General features: G+C 46.3%; 1 protein-coding gene across 1 annotated transcript in view; it reads right to left on the bottom strand.

Annotated features, from left to right (window-relative positions):
- Positions 1 to 11913: 11913 nt before the first annotated feature.
- The window catches only part of Pinx1 (PIN2 (TERF1) interacting telomerase inhibitor 1), a 59483-nt gene continuing 53581 nt past the window's right edge, over positions 11914 to 17815 (bottom strand). The window contains exon 7 of the mRNA XM_036198557.1: positions 11914 to 12642. Within this exon, the coding sequence (XP_036054450.1) occupies positions 12118 to 12642 (525 nt within the window). The 3' untranslated portion in view covers positions 11914 to 12117. The remainder of the gene's footprint in view (positions 12643 to 17815) is intronic.

The raw sequence follows: 17815 nt of genomic DNA, 5'->3' as shown, positions 1-17815 counted from the left end.
AAAAAGACAAACTAATTTTTGTGTATATTCTGGAGTGACTGAGCCCAAGGACTTGTGTTTGTTAGGCAAGTGTTCTAAGTGCTGTGCCTCTGAGCTCCAGCTCTAGCAAAAACAAAAACAAAAACAAAAACAAAAAACAATGATTCTTTAACACAAGCAGCAATGTATCCAGTTATTATAATTTATAGCTAAGCAAAATGAATGTCAGAGAATTAAGTTGTGGCCCTCTGTTACCACACACATGCACTATCTATGATGTTGGGTAGTGTTATTTGAAAGCAGACTTGAATTAGTTGTATAAGGTGTACTGTAAATCCTAGGGCGACTACTAAACAAGTAAAGGATTAATATGCTAATAATGTGCAAAGAAAGGAGGAAAATGGAATTTAAAAAGAATGTTTGATGAAAGAAACTACATGGTAGAAAAAGTGTGGAAATGAAGACACAGTATGCATAATTCAGCTGTACAAGGACTGTGTGCAAGGTCAGTATTTTAAGTGTACACTGTACTAGAGGCTGTCAACATGGGCTGAAAAGCCAAAGCCCAATGATACATCCTAGACCAAAGGCACAGAAAACATTTCCAATATAGTCATAGAAAATTTAATAAATCCAGGGAAAAGAGGCCCATTTGTGTACAAGAGGCATACAGAACATCAGATAGGAAAAAAAGAAACTCCCCACATCATACTATTGTTAAAACATTAAACACACAGAACAGAGAAGGTATATTGAGAAAGAGAAACTGCCAGAGAGAAATGCTAAGTCATGTGGAAAGGTACTCCCTTCCCCCACTCCAACAACAGGTGACTTTTTAACAGAAACATTCAAAGCCAGGCCTTGACTGAAAGTAAGGACAACATGCAACAGAAGGGCCCCCGTATCCTAAGTTCTTGTTTGACTTTTCCATGGAAGCACATAGTTTCAGTGTTTTGCATCAATCACTTTGTCTTTTATAGCAATGGCAGAAGCATTCATTAAAAAAAAAAAAAAAAAGTGTTAGAGAAAAGTATGCCATGCTGGTATTAATCAAAAGAAATCTGAGGCAATGCCCGCTGTGGCATTTTGTGAGACCCTGACTCAAACTAAAATGTGAAAAAAGAGGGCTGGGGACACAGTTTGGTGGTTGGGCACTTGTGTTGTAGAATATTATTTTAAGGTGTGTTACTTTTGTTTATGTTGTATTTGTTTTTAACTCTGTGAAGCTGTGTTCCTGTGCAAGGCAGGAGAAAGGATGGGCAGGGCTGGCAGGCAGAGAGAATATATAGAGGAGAAATCTGGGAGAGGGAAGAAGTAGCCAGAGAAAAAGGAGGACTCCAGGGGCCAGCCACCCAGCTACACAGCAAGCTACAGACAAAGAGTAAGATTTATGGAAGTAAGGGAAAGGTCAAAGCCCAGAGGCACAAGGTAGATGGGCTAATTTAGGTTAAGAAAAGCTAGCTAGCAACAAGCCAAGCTAAAGCTGAGCATTTGTAATTAAGAATAAGCCTCCATGAGTGATTTATTTGGGAGCTGGATGGTGGGTACCCCCCAAAAAAGTAGAGTAAAACCAACAACAACACACTTGCCTTCATGCTCAGCTGACTTTGTAAAGGGGCCTGTGCTGACCTCCTTCTCATTTCCTTCTATGGATCTTCTGTTTTCTTTCTGATTATGTGGGGATTAAATCTAGCATTGTAAAGTTAAGATAATCTACCATAGACTATTCTGACATCAACCACACATAAAACTCTACTCCTTTATAGCTTCCATCCACATGTGTCATAACTCACATCTCTATATATTATATTCATTAATGTAGTCATAGCTGTTTTAATTAACATCCATCTGTATATATTGTACATTCACCAATGTATATCTACATATATTGCTATTAATTAAAGTTGATGTATATATTTGAATTAATGTACATGTGTATATATTTTTATTCATTTATATAGATGTATATTTATCTTAATAAAGTTGTCTCTCAACTCCCATATAAAATTAAAAAGTGGGACTGCAAAGAAAGCTATTGTAATGCTTTCTAGAAACTTACATAATGTGTATGAGTGCTTGCTTGCATGTATGCAGGTGCACCACATGTGTGCAGTGCCCGTGGAGGGAAGCAGAGAGCGTTGGACCCCCTAGAACTGGAGTTACAATTGGTTGTTAGCTATCACGTGGGTGCTGGGGTGCTGAGAGAACCTAGGTCCCCTGCATGAGAAGCAAGTCCTCTTTTTTTTTTTTTTTCTTGAGTGAGCATTGGTTGTACTTCTCAAGCACTTTTTTTCCATCCCATATAAACTGCCCATTTTATTGACATAAGGTTGTCTAGAGATCTTATTAACGTCTCTTAAAATTGCACAACACAGCAATTAATGTATTCCCAATTCTATGGTTAGTGTAACTCAGTGTTAGGTATCTATAACTACTTTTTTAAAATTATTATTATTATTATGTGTTTTAAGAAGCAAGTCCTCTTAACCACTGAACTTTCTCTCCAGCTCCCTTTGCCTACATTTCATGACCTAGGGAATAGCTGGTAGGCTCTAGAGCATAGACCATATGGTGACAACTTCAAAACCATGTACAGGTGGGCTCCTGTCCCGGCCTAAGTACTTGCTAGCTGAAGGATTTTGAGGAACTGTCAATCAAGCAGTGTTCTGCCTTCCACATCCAGAATCAGAGAGGTACAACTACCTCTGGGTGCCATGAGGATAAATTAGAACATACTTACAAAGCATCAAGTCAATAAAGGATGATGAGGAGACATGTCGCCTGTCCTTCCCAGATACCCTAACCTGGGCAAACGCTGGGGTGCAGAAGGCAGGAACTGAAGTCCTTGATAAATATAAGACACCGTTCATAGGTTTGTGACCAACATGAGTGATACAGAGGAGCTGGGGAGCTGGCTTAGTGCGCATGACTGTTTATCGAGCAAGTGTAAGAATCTGAGTTCAAATTCCTATAAACTATCTGGACATGGTGGCACATGCTTATAACCATAGCATTGGGAAGATGGGGTGGAGACAGGTGGATTCTGGGAGTTCTCTGGCCAGCCAGCCCAGAAGAAATGGAAAGCTCTTTTCAGTGACAAATCCTGTCTCAAGGGAATAAAACAGAGTAATAGAGGTACCTGACTTCCTTCCTTGCCTACATATATGTGCTTGGCTGGGTATGTGCAACACACACACACACACACACACACACACACACACACACACACACAGGGGGGGGGATCCAGCCAGCAGGGTACAGGAGAGGTCACAGGAAGCCATTTGGTCCCTCTCCTGTCTTCAGTGGTTTTGCAACGAATTACTGCCCCAACTTGTACTTCTCTGGTGAATTTCCATAGGTTTCCTCCAGTTCTGAAATCCAGGAGCCACAAGGGAAGCCATGGCTCCAGTGAAGGAGCTGAAGGTCTCCATTTCTCACCTTCCCTCAGAGGAGCTCAAAGCTTGCTGGCACCGAGGGACTACTCCTACCTATGCACCCACACAGGTTCTACTGCCCAAGGTGCACACCAACACTCCTTGGCTTGCAAAACCTTTTAAGGTTGACAGCTTCCTCTTGAGTTTGGATGCATGAAATGAAGAACTCTCAACTTCTGTGACCCAGTTAACTGAACTGTGAGCATCTGAGGGTTAGGGTCAGGGCAGCTGTGCTCACAGTCTCTGGCAATGCCGTAGCCTGAAGGCTGGTGGAATGGGTAAGTGAGCACCTATGTTGGCATCTTCCCACAGAGGTCTGAGCCTCTCCCCTTCCTTGTGAACTGAGCTGTGTTGGTATGAAAGCACTTCACCTCCCCCCCACAGGAACTAAACTGTGTCAATCCAGGACTAAATGCAGCCATGGTTCAGTGGCAAGAGGGAGGTCCTGAGTTTGGATTCCCAGCACTCACATAACAAGTGGCCGCTCATCTGTAACCCCAGTAATGGGGAGGTGGAGACAGAAGGATCCTTAGAGTTCACTGGCCAGCCAGGCCGGCCAAACTGGTTAGTTCCATCTTCAGTAAGAGACCCTGTCTCAAAATATCAGATGGAGAGCTAGAGAGATGGCTCAGCCATTAAGAACTCTAATCCTGAAAACATGGAGACCAGAGTTTGGAGCCCTGAAAACACTTGTAACCTGGGCTTCTCAGGGGGAATGGAGACAGGAGTATCACTGAAGCTTATGGCTTCCAGCCTTGCTGAGACGGTAAGAGAGACCCTGCCTCAAAGGAATGGGCAGAGAGTGATAGAGAAAAGGATATCTGATGCTCTGTTTTTGGTCTCTGAACATAAGGTGTGTGCACATATGCATGTGCGTGCGCGCGCGCGCACACACACACACACACACACACACACACACACACACACACACACACGGGGGGGGGGCACACACAGACACACAAATAAATCTTTGAAATAATAAGCTGGAGAGTGAAGACACTCACATACACATGCACGACCACACATGCATGACCACATGACCACACATAAAAATAAAACATAAAAGTGAAGCATAGTATCCTAAGCTGTCTCATGATCAGAAATGTATGAGCATCTGGGAAATGGCTGACATGGTAGACTTTCCCCTGAAACTTCAGATACTGGTGGCCTCTGTACTCATCAGCTAGGTGTGTGAGGTGGGCAGTTCTTGTTTCAGGGCTGGAGCTGTGGATGGATCCTGATTTGGAAGATCCCCAGCTGTGTCTCTCCCTCTTCCAGCTCACTTAGCATCACTTGCTCACCTCAGATGGGCAGTGCCTTGCCTCAGCACGGCAGGGTTTTGCAATCCCTCCCAGCTAAATTGCAACAACTTGCTTGACTCCGGGCTGCCTTGGAGTCCCTGGCAAGGGAAGGATCTCGAAGCCTGTCACCTGAGAAGTCTGAGTCAATGTAAGCCCTTCCCAGCCCTGCCCCAGGGCCTGCTCACAGGTTACCACCTCCAGTGGCCAGCCCTAAGCCTTCCTGGGACTCAGCTGGCTTCAGGATGACCTGACCACGCCTTTCAGCGTCTCATCCTAAGCTCGTCAGTCCTGCATGATCATCACCAGAGCCTGAGAGCTCCAGAGCCCTGATGGTGACCTTGTACAGAACTCCCATTCCAGGCCTTGGCCACCTGTGTGTGTCAAGAGCATGGCCAATGCCTTACTCGTGACTGGGTCCTCATCTTCTCATGAGGAGCTTCTGCTTTTAAAGATGGCTTTCCTAGAGTTCACAGCAAATTTAAGAGCGAGGTAGGGATTTTCCAAGTGCCCCTGCTCTCCACTCACCCTGCTGCCCCTGGACCCACTTTCCACACCAGGGTCTAGTGGTGGTTACAGTAAGTGAACCTATACTGAGGTCTCCCAGAGTCCACAGTGGATGTGGGATCCACTCAGGAAATTACTCACTCCTGCTTTGGACAGTGTGTCCTTGTCACAGTTAAGTACTTAGTTTTTATTTTTCTCCTCTGGCCAGTTGGGGCCAGAGAGAATGTCTCAAGTACCAGCTGTTGGGTGTTTTGCTAGGTTCCGATTTCATTTAATCCCTCCGCCACCCCCTGAGGAAAGGAGACTTGGAGGGAGAGGGGCTTGTGAGGAGTCATAGGAGGTGTCAGTTCAGTGGTCAGGTGAGTCACAAGGAAGGCCCTATGGGAAAAGTGGGTCTCACATATACTGGGTATATATAAGTTCTTTTTCTGTTGCTGTGAAAAAACACAATGACCAAAAAAACAAAAAACAAAAAACAAAACAAAACAAAACAAAAAAACCCTTACATATGAAAGCATTTATTTTGACTTATGCTTCTAGAGAGATAAAGTTTCATCATGGAAGCTGGGTGGTAGTGGTGCACGCCTTTAATCCCAGCGCTCAGGAGGCAGAGGCAGGGAGATCTCTGAGTTCAAGGCCAGCAGGGTCTACAGAGTGAGTTCAGGACAGCCTGAGCTACACAGAGAAACCCTGTCTCAAGAAACCCTGTCTCGAAAAACCCAAAAAACAAAAACAAAAACCCAAAACAAAAACAAAAACAATTTCATCATGGTAGTGAAAATGTATCAGCGAGAGCAGAAAGCTGAGAGATCACATCTGAACTGCAAACAGGAACCAAAGAGAGCAACCTGGAGGTGGGGTGAGGCTACAGACTCTCAATGTCCATTCTCAGTAATACACCTCCTCCAGCAAGGCTCTATGTCCTAAAGGTTTCATAATCTCCCCAAACAGCACCACCAACTCTTTTCAAACACATGAATCTATGGGGAACATTTCCCGTTCAAACCACCACAATCCACTCCCTGGCCCCCAATAGGCTCATGGCCATATCATAATGCAAAATGTATTTAGTCCGACTTCAAAAGTCCCCATACTCTTCCACAGTCTCAACATTGTTTAAAAGTCCAGAGTCTCTTTTGAGACTCAAGGCAATGTCTTAACTGTGACCTATGTCACAATGAACAGAAACACAAAAAACAAACTACATAGTTCCAACATACATTCCCTTCCGGTAGGGGAGGGAGAGGAGCATAGTGAGGAAGTACTGGACCAAAGCAAGACAGGAATCTATCAGGGCAGACACCAAACACTGTTGCTCCATGCTCACTGGGTGGGACTTCAATCGCAAAGGGCTTAGTTTTTTGCCCCATTGGCTTTGCTGCATGTAACATACATCTTTTTTACACATCTCTCTTTGTCAGATGTCTCACAGCTCTGGCAACTCCAACATCTTGGGGTCTTCCCAGAAACTCAGGCTTCACTTTCACAACTCTACACAGTGGTCTCTCAGGGCCTCCATGCAGTGACTCCAGTCAGAGGTAGGGAACCATGGCCCAGGGGAGAATGTCCCAGAGATTTGAGATTGGAAAGGAAGGCCAGGTGCATGCAGGGCCGTGCCTACAGGCAGAGGGGTCCAGCAGAAGTGCTATGCCCTGAGCTCCAGGACAGGCCTGCTTTATGCACATTGGTGGAGGACAGGGCAGAGCAGCTGAACCCTCAATAACAGAATCGCTATCTGTGGGTGCATGTAGTTCCTATGACAACAGCAGGTCCAGAGGGCAGCCATGAAAGATGAACAAGAGCTCCTTGATGATCCCTAGAATTTGAGGGGTGCTTGGCCACCTGGAGAGGTAGGTTAAAAGCTTGACATCACTGGGAGAGCTAGGAATTGTCCAGATGCAGCGGAACCAGACCAGGAGCATCTCCACAGAGGGAGAGGGAAGGATAGCACAGAACCCCCCCAAACACTCAGGGTGTGTGGAGCCCTCCCACTCCAAGTGGAGGGCAAGAGTGGAGAGCCTGGAGTGGATTATAGAATGGCCAAAAAGAGGAAAAGTGAAGGAAACTAGACACATTTGCCATGATCTCCCAGACTACTTACCACCTAAACGCTTCACGTTGTAAAGCCAATTTGGACATTTTAACAAGACACCTCAGTGGCTGGCTTGGTCCCTTGTAGCTGAAGGGTTGTCTCTGGCAGTGGGTAGAGTAGACTGTCTCCTTTGCTCCTTCCATCCTTGACCACTCAGCAGACCTGCTATGACATGGCCACTGGAGGGTAGCTGGGCTCTCGTATTCACATGGACTCAGGACTCCCGACTCCAGAGCAGGGGTGGGGTAGGGGATGGACGGCAAAGATTGATACCTGTTGTAATATGTGTGAAGAAATACATAGAGAATGATGGTCAGTTAATCGGCTAGAAATGATGTTGATACAGAGACTTTAGGACAAACTGACTCCCAGGTGCAGGCTAAATAATGGGCTGGCAAAGAATTTCTTGAAGCTTCCAGCCCGCCTGGATCACTGACATGGATGTTCTCAGAATGAAACATTGCTTGGCTGGAGGAGAGGAGGCTGGAGCCTGGGGGCATGCAATGGGATTATCTCAGGATCTACTGGTCTGCTCTAAAGGACAAACTGGGAAGACAGGGATGTGGGTAGATTTTTGTGGGTCAGCTCTTCCATGGTGAGGAGCCTGAAGCCTGAAGTTGGTGATCAAGAAATATATTTACAATAATTGCCTTTTGGCATCTATGTTCACTTCCCCAAGGAAATCCAGTGTGGAAAATTCCAGATGTAACTAGTTACAAAGTCCTTCCCTCAGTTAAAGAATTTATTGCAGGTGCCTGGCGGTGGTGGTGCACACCTTTAATCCCAGCACTCGGGAGGCAGAGCCAGGCGGATCTCTGTGAGTTCGAGGCCAGCCTGGTCTACAGAGTGAGATCCAGGAAAGGTGCCAAAACTACACAGAGAAACCCTGTCTCGGGGAAAACAAAACAAAACAAACAAACAAACAAAAAAGACAAACAAACCTTATTGCAGCCTTCCTTACATGGTGATTTAGGCTTACATGAAAATTGACCTCAGGCCCACAGTCCATCAGCCGGTCCCTAACTGCAACCATCGCCACTTCGGGAACTCTGATTCAGCCAGCTTTCTCTGTTCCCTTTCTTTACCCAATGCCCCTGTCTGCCTTTCTCTCCTCTTGCTGGATCCAGGAGGGCTTGTGTGTGTGTCATTTTTAATATATGCAGTGTTTCCTAAATAGACTGTGCCTGTATACGAGGTTAGTCAGCTCCTTTATTAGGACACGGTACTAATTTGCTCATGAATAATGGTACACCATAAAAGCACACACCACACCGGGCACCCGATCTGACCTCTTCTGCTCCATGCCAGCACAACAGGCTCCAAACTGCAGTGGCTGCAGAAGCTGAGAGAGATAAACAGGGTGGCGGGTGGGGAGGAAGTTCTTACTCAAATCTAAATACAGCCGCTGCTTGCTGATCCAAGAGCTGAGATCACTGGAAGAGATTGCAAGCAAACTCTTCTGGTGCTGATTCTTTCGAGCAAACAGGTCTCGGCCTGCTCCTGCCACTCAGGGGACAGGTGAGAAGAGAAACAGAGGCATGGAAAACAAACTGCCAGTTTGGGTTTTATCTTCCAAAAGCATCGATATTTCCTACCAAGTAGAAGATCCTTTTAACCACAGTCTTCAACACAGTATGTAAAAGAAGCTCACGTAGTCAGGTTCCCAACAACTGCAGTGCCAAGGTGGAAAGGGGGCCCCTTTGGAGATTTCAAATGTCCCCAAGAGCACATTCTCGTGTACAGCTCATGTGGGTTAGCTGTGGAAATCTCTGGTGTTTGCCAGCTGCCTCCCACACGCCGGCCGGTAAGTAACCAAACTATGGGAACGATGCAACACAGGGGGCCTATAAGATGGGTGAAGCTGGGATTGAGAGCCAAGGGGCTCATGATGGTGTGGCAACGGTGCTGGGGCATCATGAGGCTTCAGGGCAGCATAAATCTCCAGCCACCACAAAAGGCTCTTCTGTAAAGGGGACAGGAATGAGGTTACCTCACAAGGCTGAATGACAATTTAACAAGTTGATTTATTCAAAGTGCTTGGAATAGGGCCCAGTACATAAGACTCCGCTTAATAGTAACCATCTATTAAAATCCATAGAAAAGGTTAAGACACCAGGGGAGCAGCTCTTCAGAGGGGCTGCTCTTTTTCTGGGAACTCGGATTTCCTCTAATGACCCGAAGCTGCTGAGGAAAGCCACGAAGGATGTAAAACTGAGGCATTTTTACCTAGTGTAGTAACTCCAGGCAAAGGCGGGACTCGTGTGCCGAGGATTTTACAAGTATCCAGACGGTCACATGCAGCTCCCTGTGTCCTCTTATTATTCCAATTTCCCTCCGACCCAAGAACAGTCTGAGAGACCAGGGGGAAAACATGGAAGGTGAGGCTTCTGGAGAAAGCGCTGTCTCCTTCCAAGCCCATGGCCACACTGAGTTAAGCACAAGCTTTTTTCTCAGCCACCTACTTAAGATTGCTGACTGACAGTCACTAAGCATAGGCCCATGCTTGCTCCCCAGTACCGCAAACTAGACAAAAATCATCCAGGAGCCCATTACACACAATCACATTCTATATCCCTCTATAAAGGGTGACTTGAAGCCGCTTGCATGTGGCTGCTGGGGACTCATCTCTCCAGTTAGCCTAAGTGGATCTCCTATGTTCCCAATCCTGCAAACCACTCCGCTCTCTAGCTCTCTCGTCTCCTCTTCCCATCTCTCTGCTCTTCACTCTAGATGGAGCCAGGCAAGCTCCCAATCCCTGAGCTCCAGCCCTTGGCTCTCACCTTTCAATTGAGCTAGGAAATTAAATTCAATATAACTAGGGCTGGAGAGATGGCTCAGCTGTTAAGAGCACTTAACGTTCTTGCAGAGAACCCCTTTGGGTTCCCAGCATCCACATGGCAGCTCACAACCATCCGTACCTCTAGTTCTAGGGGATATGATGCCCTCTTCTGATTTCTTTGGGTACCAGGCATGCACGTAGTATATGTACACACATGCAGGCAAAACACTCATACTCATAAAAGTAAATTAGCAAACAAACCTTTAAGCTCAACAAATCAAAAGGCAAAAGAAGCCGGGCGGTAGTGGCGCACGCCTTTAATCCCAGCACTTGGGAGGCAGAGCCAGGCGGATCTCTGTGAGTTCAAGGCCAGCCTGGTTTCCAAAGTGAGTTCCAGGAAAGGCGCAAAGCTACACAGAGAAACCCTGTCTGGAAAAACCAAAAAAAAAAAAAAAAAAGGGCAAAAGAAGCCAGCATATATGCACTGGTAAGATCTGTACCCTTTAGCTTCCATACAACTGTGCTTCTATACTTCTGGGTCTCTAGTTTCACAAACAAGATAGGGCAAGCCAAGAAGTTGTGAAGAAAAGTGACTTTAAAAACCTTTGGGGCTTTATTGGCTTGGGATTCTAAACTCCGGGAGACCTGATGAAACTGGAGATTGCTTCAGGCTCCAAGTCCACCCGGCTCCTCTCTGGGGTCGTGGACTGTCTTCTTAAGTCACCAACACTGTTCAGTGTTCTTAGACAGTAGTGCTACTCCATGGATTTTCCAGTTCAAGACTCTCCGGGCCAAGTTTCCCATGTAACAACACATGACCCCAGACATTGAGATCAAGGGCAAAACATCACGGTGTGGGCACAGGCCCGTGGAGTGGTTCCCACCACTACCTCGACAGTTCTGTGAAAAGTAAGGCCAGTGGCACAAGACTGTCAGAAGGATGGGAGGCAGGGTCTGAGAAGCAAGCAGGAAAATGTGAACTGGAAACATAAGGAGAGCTAGAAAGAAGACAGAAGTGAAGGCAGAGAGGAAAGAAGGAAAATGGCAGAGAGGACATAGGCTGAGGGTTCCACCACCATACTCAGCAGCTGGCTGGCTCGCAGAGGCACTAGGAAGGCGTGTGGGTCTGTGGCAAGGGGAGGAAGTGTGGACACGAGGCAACAGCACCTGGTTTGAGCACAGCAAGAAAGTGTCTTGGTCTACTCATAAATATCTACACTTGTAAGAGCTTCCATAAGGCAGTCCCAATGCAGAGCCTGCCCTCAAGAGGACAATCAGCTTCATGCCTTAGCGTCTTCATTCTTCGAACTTCCTGGGGACCTCCTGATCATTATACACAAACACGCTCATTGCAGGGATTCATTCAAGGAACATGAGATAGAAGTAAGTCTGACTCCACACCTAGTGCAGGAACCCCTGGTGACCTATGAAAGCTAGGCACTCATTGTCCCCAGCTGGTGCTGTCACCGAGTGGGGCCTGGGATCCCCGTGGCCAGCACTCAGCAGAAGAAACATCCGCCCACCAACACTGAAGCGCAGCATAGCAAAACCCTCACTGGGGAATGCAGTCATGTAATTCCCACTTGGCAGAAATGTATGGCTGGCTGCAGAACAAAAGGAACCATCTGCATCCAAGTCACTGCCTCTTAATCCCTTAATTAGACTAAGTCCTTCAGAAGGAAGCACCAGTCAGGTACTGAAGGAAACCAGAGCAAACCCACACACTCGCTCGAGTATTTGTGTGTGTGTGTGTGTGTGTGTGTGTGTGTGTGTGTGTGTGTGTGAATAAATATTCAAGTGAAAGGCTCAGCATATAAGAAAGAATCTATTTAATGAAATTTATTTTATTTATTAAAAAGTCATGATCTAGACCATTCAAATCAGTTCTCTCAGGAAGGTGACTGGGGGGGGAAATGTGGCGAGCAGGTGAGAGCTGGCAATCTGTGAGCTGCCTGGGTTCACCGTGCTCTGACTTGGGGCCAGAGTTTGCAGTGTGCTGACAGGTCAGAGGCCCTGGCTAGTGAGAGGTCATCTGGAGGCCTTCTTCTTCTTCTTCTTCTTCACAAGTCCCTTGTCTGCTTTAGTCTCTATTGCTACCCCTCCTGGCTTTTGCAACTTCTTCTTCGCCTTTCTCTTCTTGGACTTTGGGGCATCATCCTGGCTGTCGGGTGGTTGTACACAATCTTCGGCAGCTCCGGCAGAGGCATCGGAACACTCACCCCCACTGGGGCCTCCAGACTGCACCTTGGCTCGGTCTCTCTTCTTGCCTACAGGCTCCATCTCCACTTCTGCATGCTTTTTCTTTTTATGTCGCTTGGCCTTGTGTTGGGGAGAGTTCTCCACATCTGTGTCTGCTGCCTCTTTGGTTTTTTTCTTCCCCCTTTTCCATTCAACAGAGGTCTCTGAAATGTCAGGCCCAGGAGTCGAGGCCTGTGGCTTGCTCTTTAACTGGGCCATTCTCTTGGCAAAATACTCCTGGATGGTGAAGGCACTGGTTGTGGTCGTAGTCGTGGAGGCATCCACCTCATCTGCAGTGGAGGTGCTGCAGTCATCCTGGAGGAGAAGAGAGAAGTGATTAGCACCACTCATTCATCCCATGCAGCAGCCAGGAAGAGCCACATGGAGCCACTAATGCTGGCCCTAAGTTGCTGAGCCCAGAACAATTGGCTAACACTGAGAACCGTGTGGGGAGAAGGCCGGACAGACCTCATCTGGCAAGTGGCCTCACTGATTTGTGAGCAAACAACATTGTAAATTAGGACAAGCCTAGAGTCTCCTGCAGACACCAGGGAATGCATGTTCCAGAGCTCTGTGACTCTGCAGGGCCTTCTGTGGTGATCTACAGACTCCGACACAGTGTGTACGGGTCCATGTGGCTGGCCATGTTCTGCTAGTACAGATCTCTTAATTATAAAGTAGCACATATTGAACACTGAACTTTCATGAACACAGTAGCCCTCAAAAACTTCAGTGGAACTGAAGTATTAGTTCTCTGCTTGAAATTCCAGCAGAATCAACATTCTATTAAATTACAACTGGGCCCTGAGTGGCCACTGCAGTCAGAGTTCTCATCAAAGGGCATCAAATCAAGTGCATATCAAATCAACACTGGCTGTATGTTCTCTAGCCCTTGGATCAAAAACAAAATCATGAAGTCAATTTGAAATTTAAACAATAAAATGTGGAACAAATGAGGTGAGTGGGGAAATTTAGATATCCTCTAGAGTGGCGGGGAAATAGCTCCATTGCTAAGTGCTTGCTGCACAAGTGTGAGAACCTTAGTTCAGTCCCTAGAGCCAATTTAAAGAGCCAGGCAATGGAGTGCACCTGTAATTCCAGATGGGGACGTTGAGACAGACAGATCATGGAATCAGTGAGTTCCAGGTTCAATGAGGGATCCTGCTTCAGAAAACTACTGTGGAGAGCTACTGAGGAAGACACATACAAAAGAACTGACCTAGTCTCTTAGAAGAGCGGTTCTCAACCTTCTTGATGCTGCAACCCTTTAATATAGTTCCTCATGTTGGGGTGATAAAATTATTTAATGAAAATCCTGTAATTTTGTTACTGTTATGAATCATGATGTAACTAGCTGTGTTTTCTGATGGTCTTGGTGACCCCCCTGTGAAAGAGTTGTTTGACCCTACAGTGGTCATGACCCACAAGTTGAGAACCATTGTCACATACTCATACTGAAGGAAACCAGAGCAAACACATATGTGCTTGCGATTGCATGTGCACATACACACACACACACACCTGTCAATCAGAAAATTTTGCTGGTATCTCATCAGGTCATATTGAAAGAAATAAAATTAGCTGTCTTAGGACTCCAAAACCAGGTCACTTAGTCTTTTTGTTCCTCAAATGTTGAGTGAGGACTGGAATTCTTCATGACAGAATGAAGCACCTTCTTAAGGCTTTTGGTATTTATTTGCCAATGCCAGGCGGATGGACAAGAAAGATCTTGCCTTTCATGTAAGTGCACACACCCATAGCCATGCATAGACATGGGCACTGGGAAGGTGGCCCACTAATGTAACAGAGGTCTCATTGATGGCAGCCTGCCGGGCGTGAGCTGTTCTTCTTTGAGCCTGTGTGAGTTTGGGACTAATGCTCAGGTCATATAGCCTATGGCTCCTCCTTGTTCCTTTACTTATTACCTTTAGAATTCCTGTTTTCAATGGTTTAATATAGCAGGAACTGGCTGCCGGTATTAATCATCCTTAGTTATTAGGAAACACAAGACCATTTCTGAGTCACTTACTCAACTCAATCTCCTGGGTCTCTAATCCCCAGGAAGTATGGTTCTAAGCAATTCCTATGGTGGGGAGGTGCTGAGAACTCAGGCACACCAGTCAGCTCGGCAGGGCAAAAGAGAAGTGCTTAGCGACAGAGTCCACGAGGAGAGGGCTGTGGGGAGAACCACCTTCCCTCATATGGGAAATCTATCCTTTAGTAAGGCTATTTTTCTGTTGTTGTTTGTTTTGTTTTGTTTTCTGAGACAGGGTTTCTCTGTGTAGCTTTGCACCTTTCCTGGAACTCACTCTGTAGCCCAGGCTGGCCTCGAACTCACAGAGATCCACCTGCCTCTGCCTCCCGAGTGCTGGGATTAAAGGCCTGCACCCCCACCCCCTCCAGCCTAGTAAGGCTTTTAATAGGCTGCCAATCTGACTCCTGAGGGATCGATGCTCAGGGTTTCATTCTACATTGGCAATTAGAAACCAGTTTCACTACTGATTATAACCTTGGTTCTGTAAAACATAAAAACATATATACCTTTATAAGAAAATGAGTATTTTTAAATCTGGTCTAATTTCAAAGCAAACAGTTACTTTTTCAAGAAAGCATTTAGAAACAAAAATTTGTGTCTTCTTACATTTCCATTAAATACATGATACAACCTCAAAGAAAACCCACCCTACTTAAATGTGACTTTCATTACATTGTAAACCTTGAGAATGTCTTAGTTTTATAGTGGTGTTTCAGAAACTAGTAAAATAACTTGACAATTTTGGGTTCTGTATAAAATACCACAATGGGAGCAATCACTAATAATTTTGTCAAACATTTGATTGAAGCTCAAGACTTCAGGAAATCTTCCTTTAAAAGAGCTGTTGGAGGTCTCAGACACTAATACTAATCCAATAGGTAGGTGAAGGTGAGTTCTAAAGTCCCTCTGTGTGCTGACAGCTGCTCTGTGCAGAGCGCTGGGGTCTGGTGAAGGCCTTATCAGAACCAGCGAGTTCACAGCAAACTCACTCTGACCAACAGATCAAGCCAGGGCAGTACAAATGGCATCTCAGTGCAGCTCAGAGATGCACTCCTTGTGAAGTACTGTCTGCAGTACTTCTGAGGTTCCCTTTGAGGAAGCAGAGCTTGGAAATGTGCACTAACCCTTTGAATCCCTGAAGGTCTGTTCTCAAAGGGCAGGCTGTGGTGGGAAAGTGGGGCTTCTGGAACTAGTGACCAGCACCCGAGTGGCAGTGCAGATTCCCAAGGTCCCACTCGAATGCCCTGAGCTTTACCAGCAGTAAAGACAAATGCAGGGAGACATAGAGACTTTCTCCTGGGCACAGGGAGGGGAAGGTGGGAATGTGTGTGTGCCCCCAGCTTTCTGCAGGGCCATGTGATATATAAGTGCACACACCAGAAAAAGATGCCCTCCTATAATATGGGGACTTTCTAAAGAAAGGGCTCAGGGAGATGGCAGGGGATGACAATAGAATTAACACTCTCTCCACACTGTCCCACCTTCCATTTCACTTAGTACTAAGAAGAAACCTTACACAGAGGCCAGTGTAAAAGCCTGACATTTTCCATGTCTTTTTGAAGTTTTTGAGATACTGCATGAAGCAGGTTCCTGGTTAAGCTGGCTATTCACAGAAAGCCTCTGGTTTTCTCACTTTGTTTAGAGTGATGAGTACACAGCATGTGTTTAAAAAACAAACAAACAAAAACCCTAATGACTGGCTTTCCCCAAGGATAACAAGGGACTCATCACTACCCAATCCATAATGTGCTGTGGATCAGAGCTGACAATACCTGCTTCCCACTTTACTGAGTTGAGAATTTAAGGACAGAAGAACTCTGTGGGATTGTTACACTGAGTCACACGAGGAAATTGTAGCCAAAGTGCCCACACCCAGCTGGACTGAAGAGGGCAGCCACCATCTGTGGCAGGCACTTAGCACGTGGTGGCTCATGGCATGATGAGGACAGGAACGCTCTCCATTACAGGGGCCCAAGGTGAGATCTGGAGCACAGGCACCTCATCTGCAGACGTGGAGGGAGTGGGGTCTGATGCCATGCTGTGGGGTGCAGAGCCCTTGCTCCCCACCCTGGCACCCTGACTTCTAACTGGCATTATAGACTCTCAGCACCCACACTAAAGTATATCTACTGTTGAATAATCCATGACAAAGGTCCAAGCTCAGTTCTGAGGACGGAGATTAACCAAGGTGGCAGCTTAATACAGAAAAACAAAACAAAACATTTGTTTTTAAAACAACAACAACAACAACAAAGAGAAATGCCCTGAAACTAGGCTTAGGAGTTTTGTAATTTTTCAAATTTGCATGTGAATTTCCTTTACAAAAGTCCCCTCCTCCCTTTAATACTGGGTCTTGCTCAGGCTGGCCTCAAACTTGCTATGTAGCCCAGGCTGGCTATCAACTTGCAATCCTCCTGCCTCAGCCTCTTGAGTGCTAAAGTCACATGTTGGGCTGAAGTCTGACTATCTTAGACATCCAATCCCCACTTGGGCATCTGCAGTGTTGTCTACTCCGTGTTAGTATGCTTGGAGGGTGCACAATGTGTGCCACAAATACCACAGGACAGTGATGGAAAGGAAAGGTGACCCTGACATAATCTCCTAGGGGAATTGCATGCCACCACGTCTCTAGCATAGACCTGAAAAGCATGTGCACCAGTTTGCTGTCATTTCCAGAACAGGTACCCAGTCTAGAGCCTCGGGGGCTTGGGAGCCTCTGCAACAACACTACTGGGCTATAGAGACTGCTCTTATATCACTCACACATGTACGTGAGATGGATTGCCAGGCAAGCGCCCCACAGGTTTCTCGTTCACACTCTCAGAAGACTAGTCAGCTTCTTTGGGGCAGGGAAAGCAAGCAGGTTGAGAGGGGACTTCGGGAGGTGTTTAGAGGTGATGTCCTGGACAGACGTCATCCGAGTACTCCAGACATGGTTGCGCAGGGATGGGTGTTGTCAGAGGCAAACCTTTCGACTCACCAACCTTTTCCACACATCACTGCTCATCTTAGCAACAGGAGGACAGAAGCTTTCTGCCTTGCACGTTAAGACACAGAAGTCATGTACGATAGTAATCCTCCAGTGAGATTTCTCACTGTAAGAAAATGCAGACACCCAGAGCTCAAGAGGAACAGACACCCAAAGGCAACAGACTTGGCAAGCGGGCTGTTAGCTTCATCGCTATTGTCCATGATGAACCAACTCTTGCTTCTACAACAGCCTGTCTATCACCAGCGTGGACTGGATTAGTCTGTGGAAAATTAAAGAAGCTCAGCAAGAAAACAGTCTGTAGACTCAGAATACTCTGTATGTTTTCCAGACTCTCCAACACAACAGTTCTGACCAACCCAAATGAGGGTGCAGTGGAGCACTGGAGGCAGACACCACACCCATTCATTACAGACAGATAAACCAGCCATGAAGTGACTGTGTGACTGGGCAGCATAAAGGCA

The sequence above is a fragment of the Onychomys torridus genome, chromosome 9 (genome assembly GCF_903995425.1).
Source record: "Onychomys torridus chromosome 9, mOncTor1.1, whole genome shotgun sequence".
NCBI lineage: Eukaryota > Metazoa > Chordata > Mammalia > Rodentia > Cricetidae > Onychomys > Onychomys torridus.
This window is presented reverse-complemented; position numbering and strand designations above follow the sequence as displayed.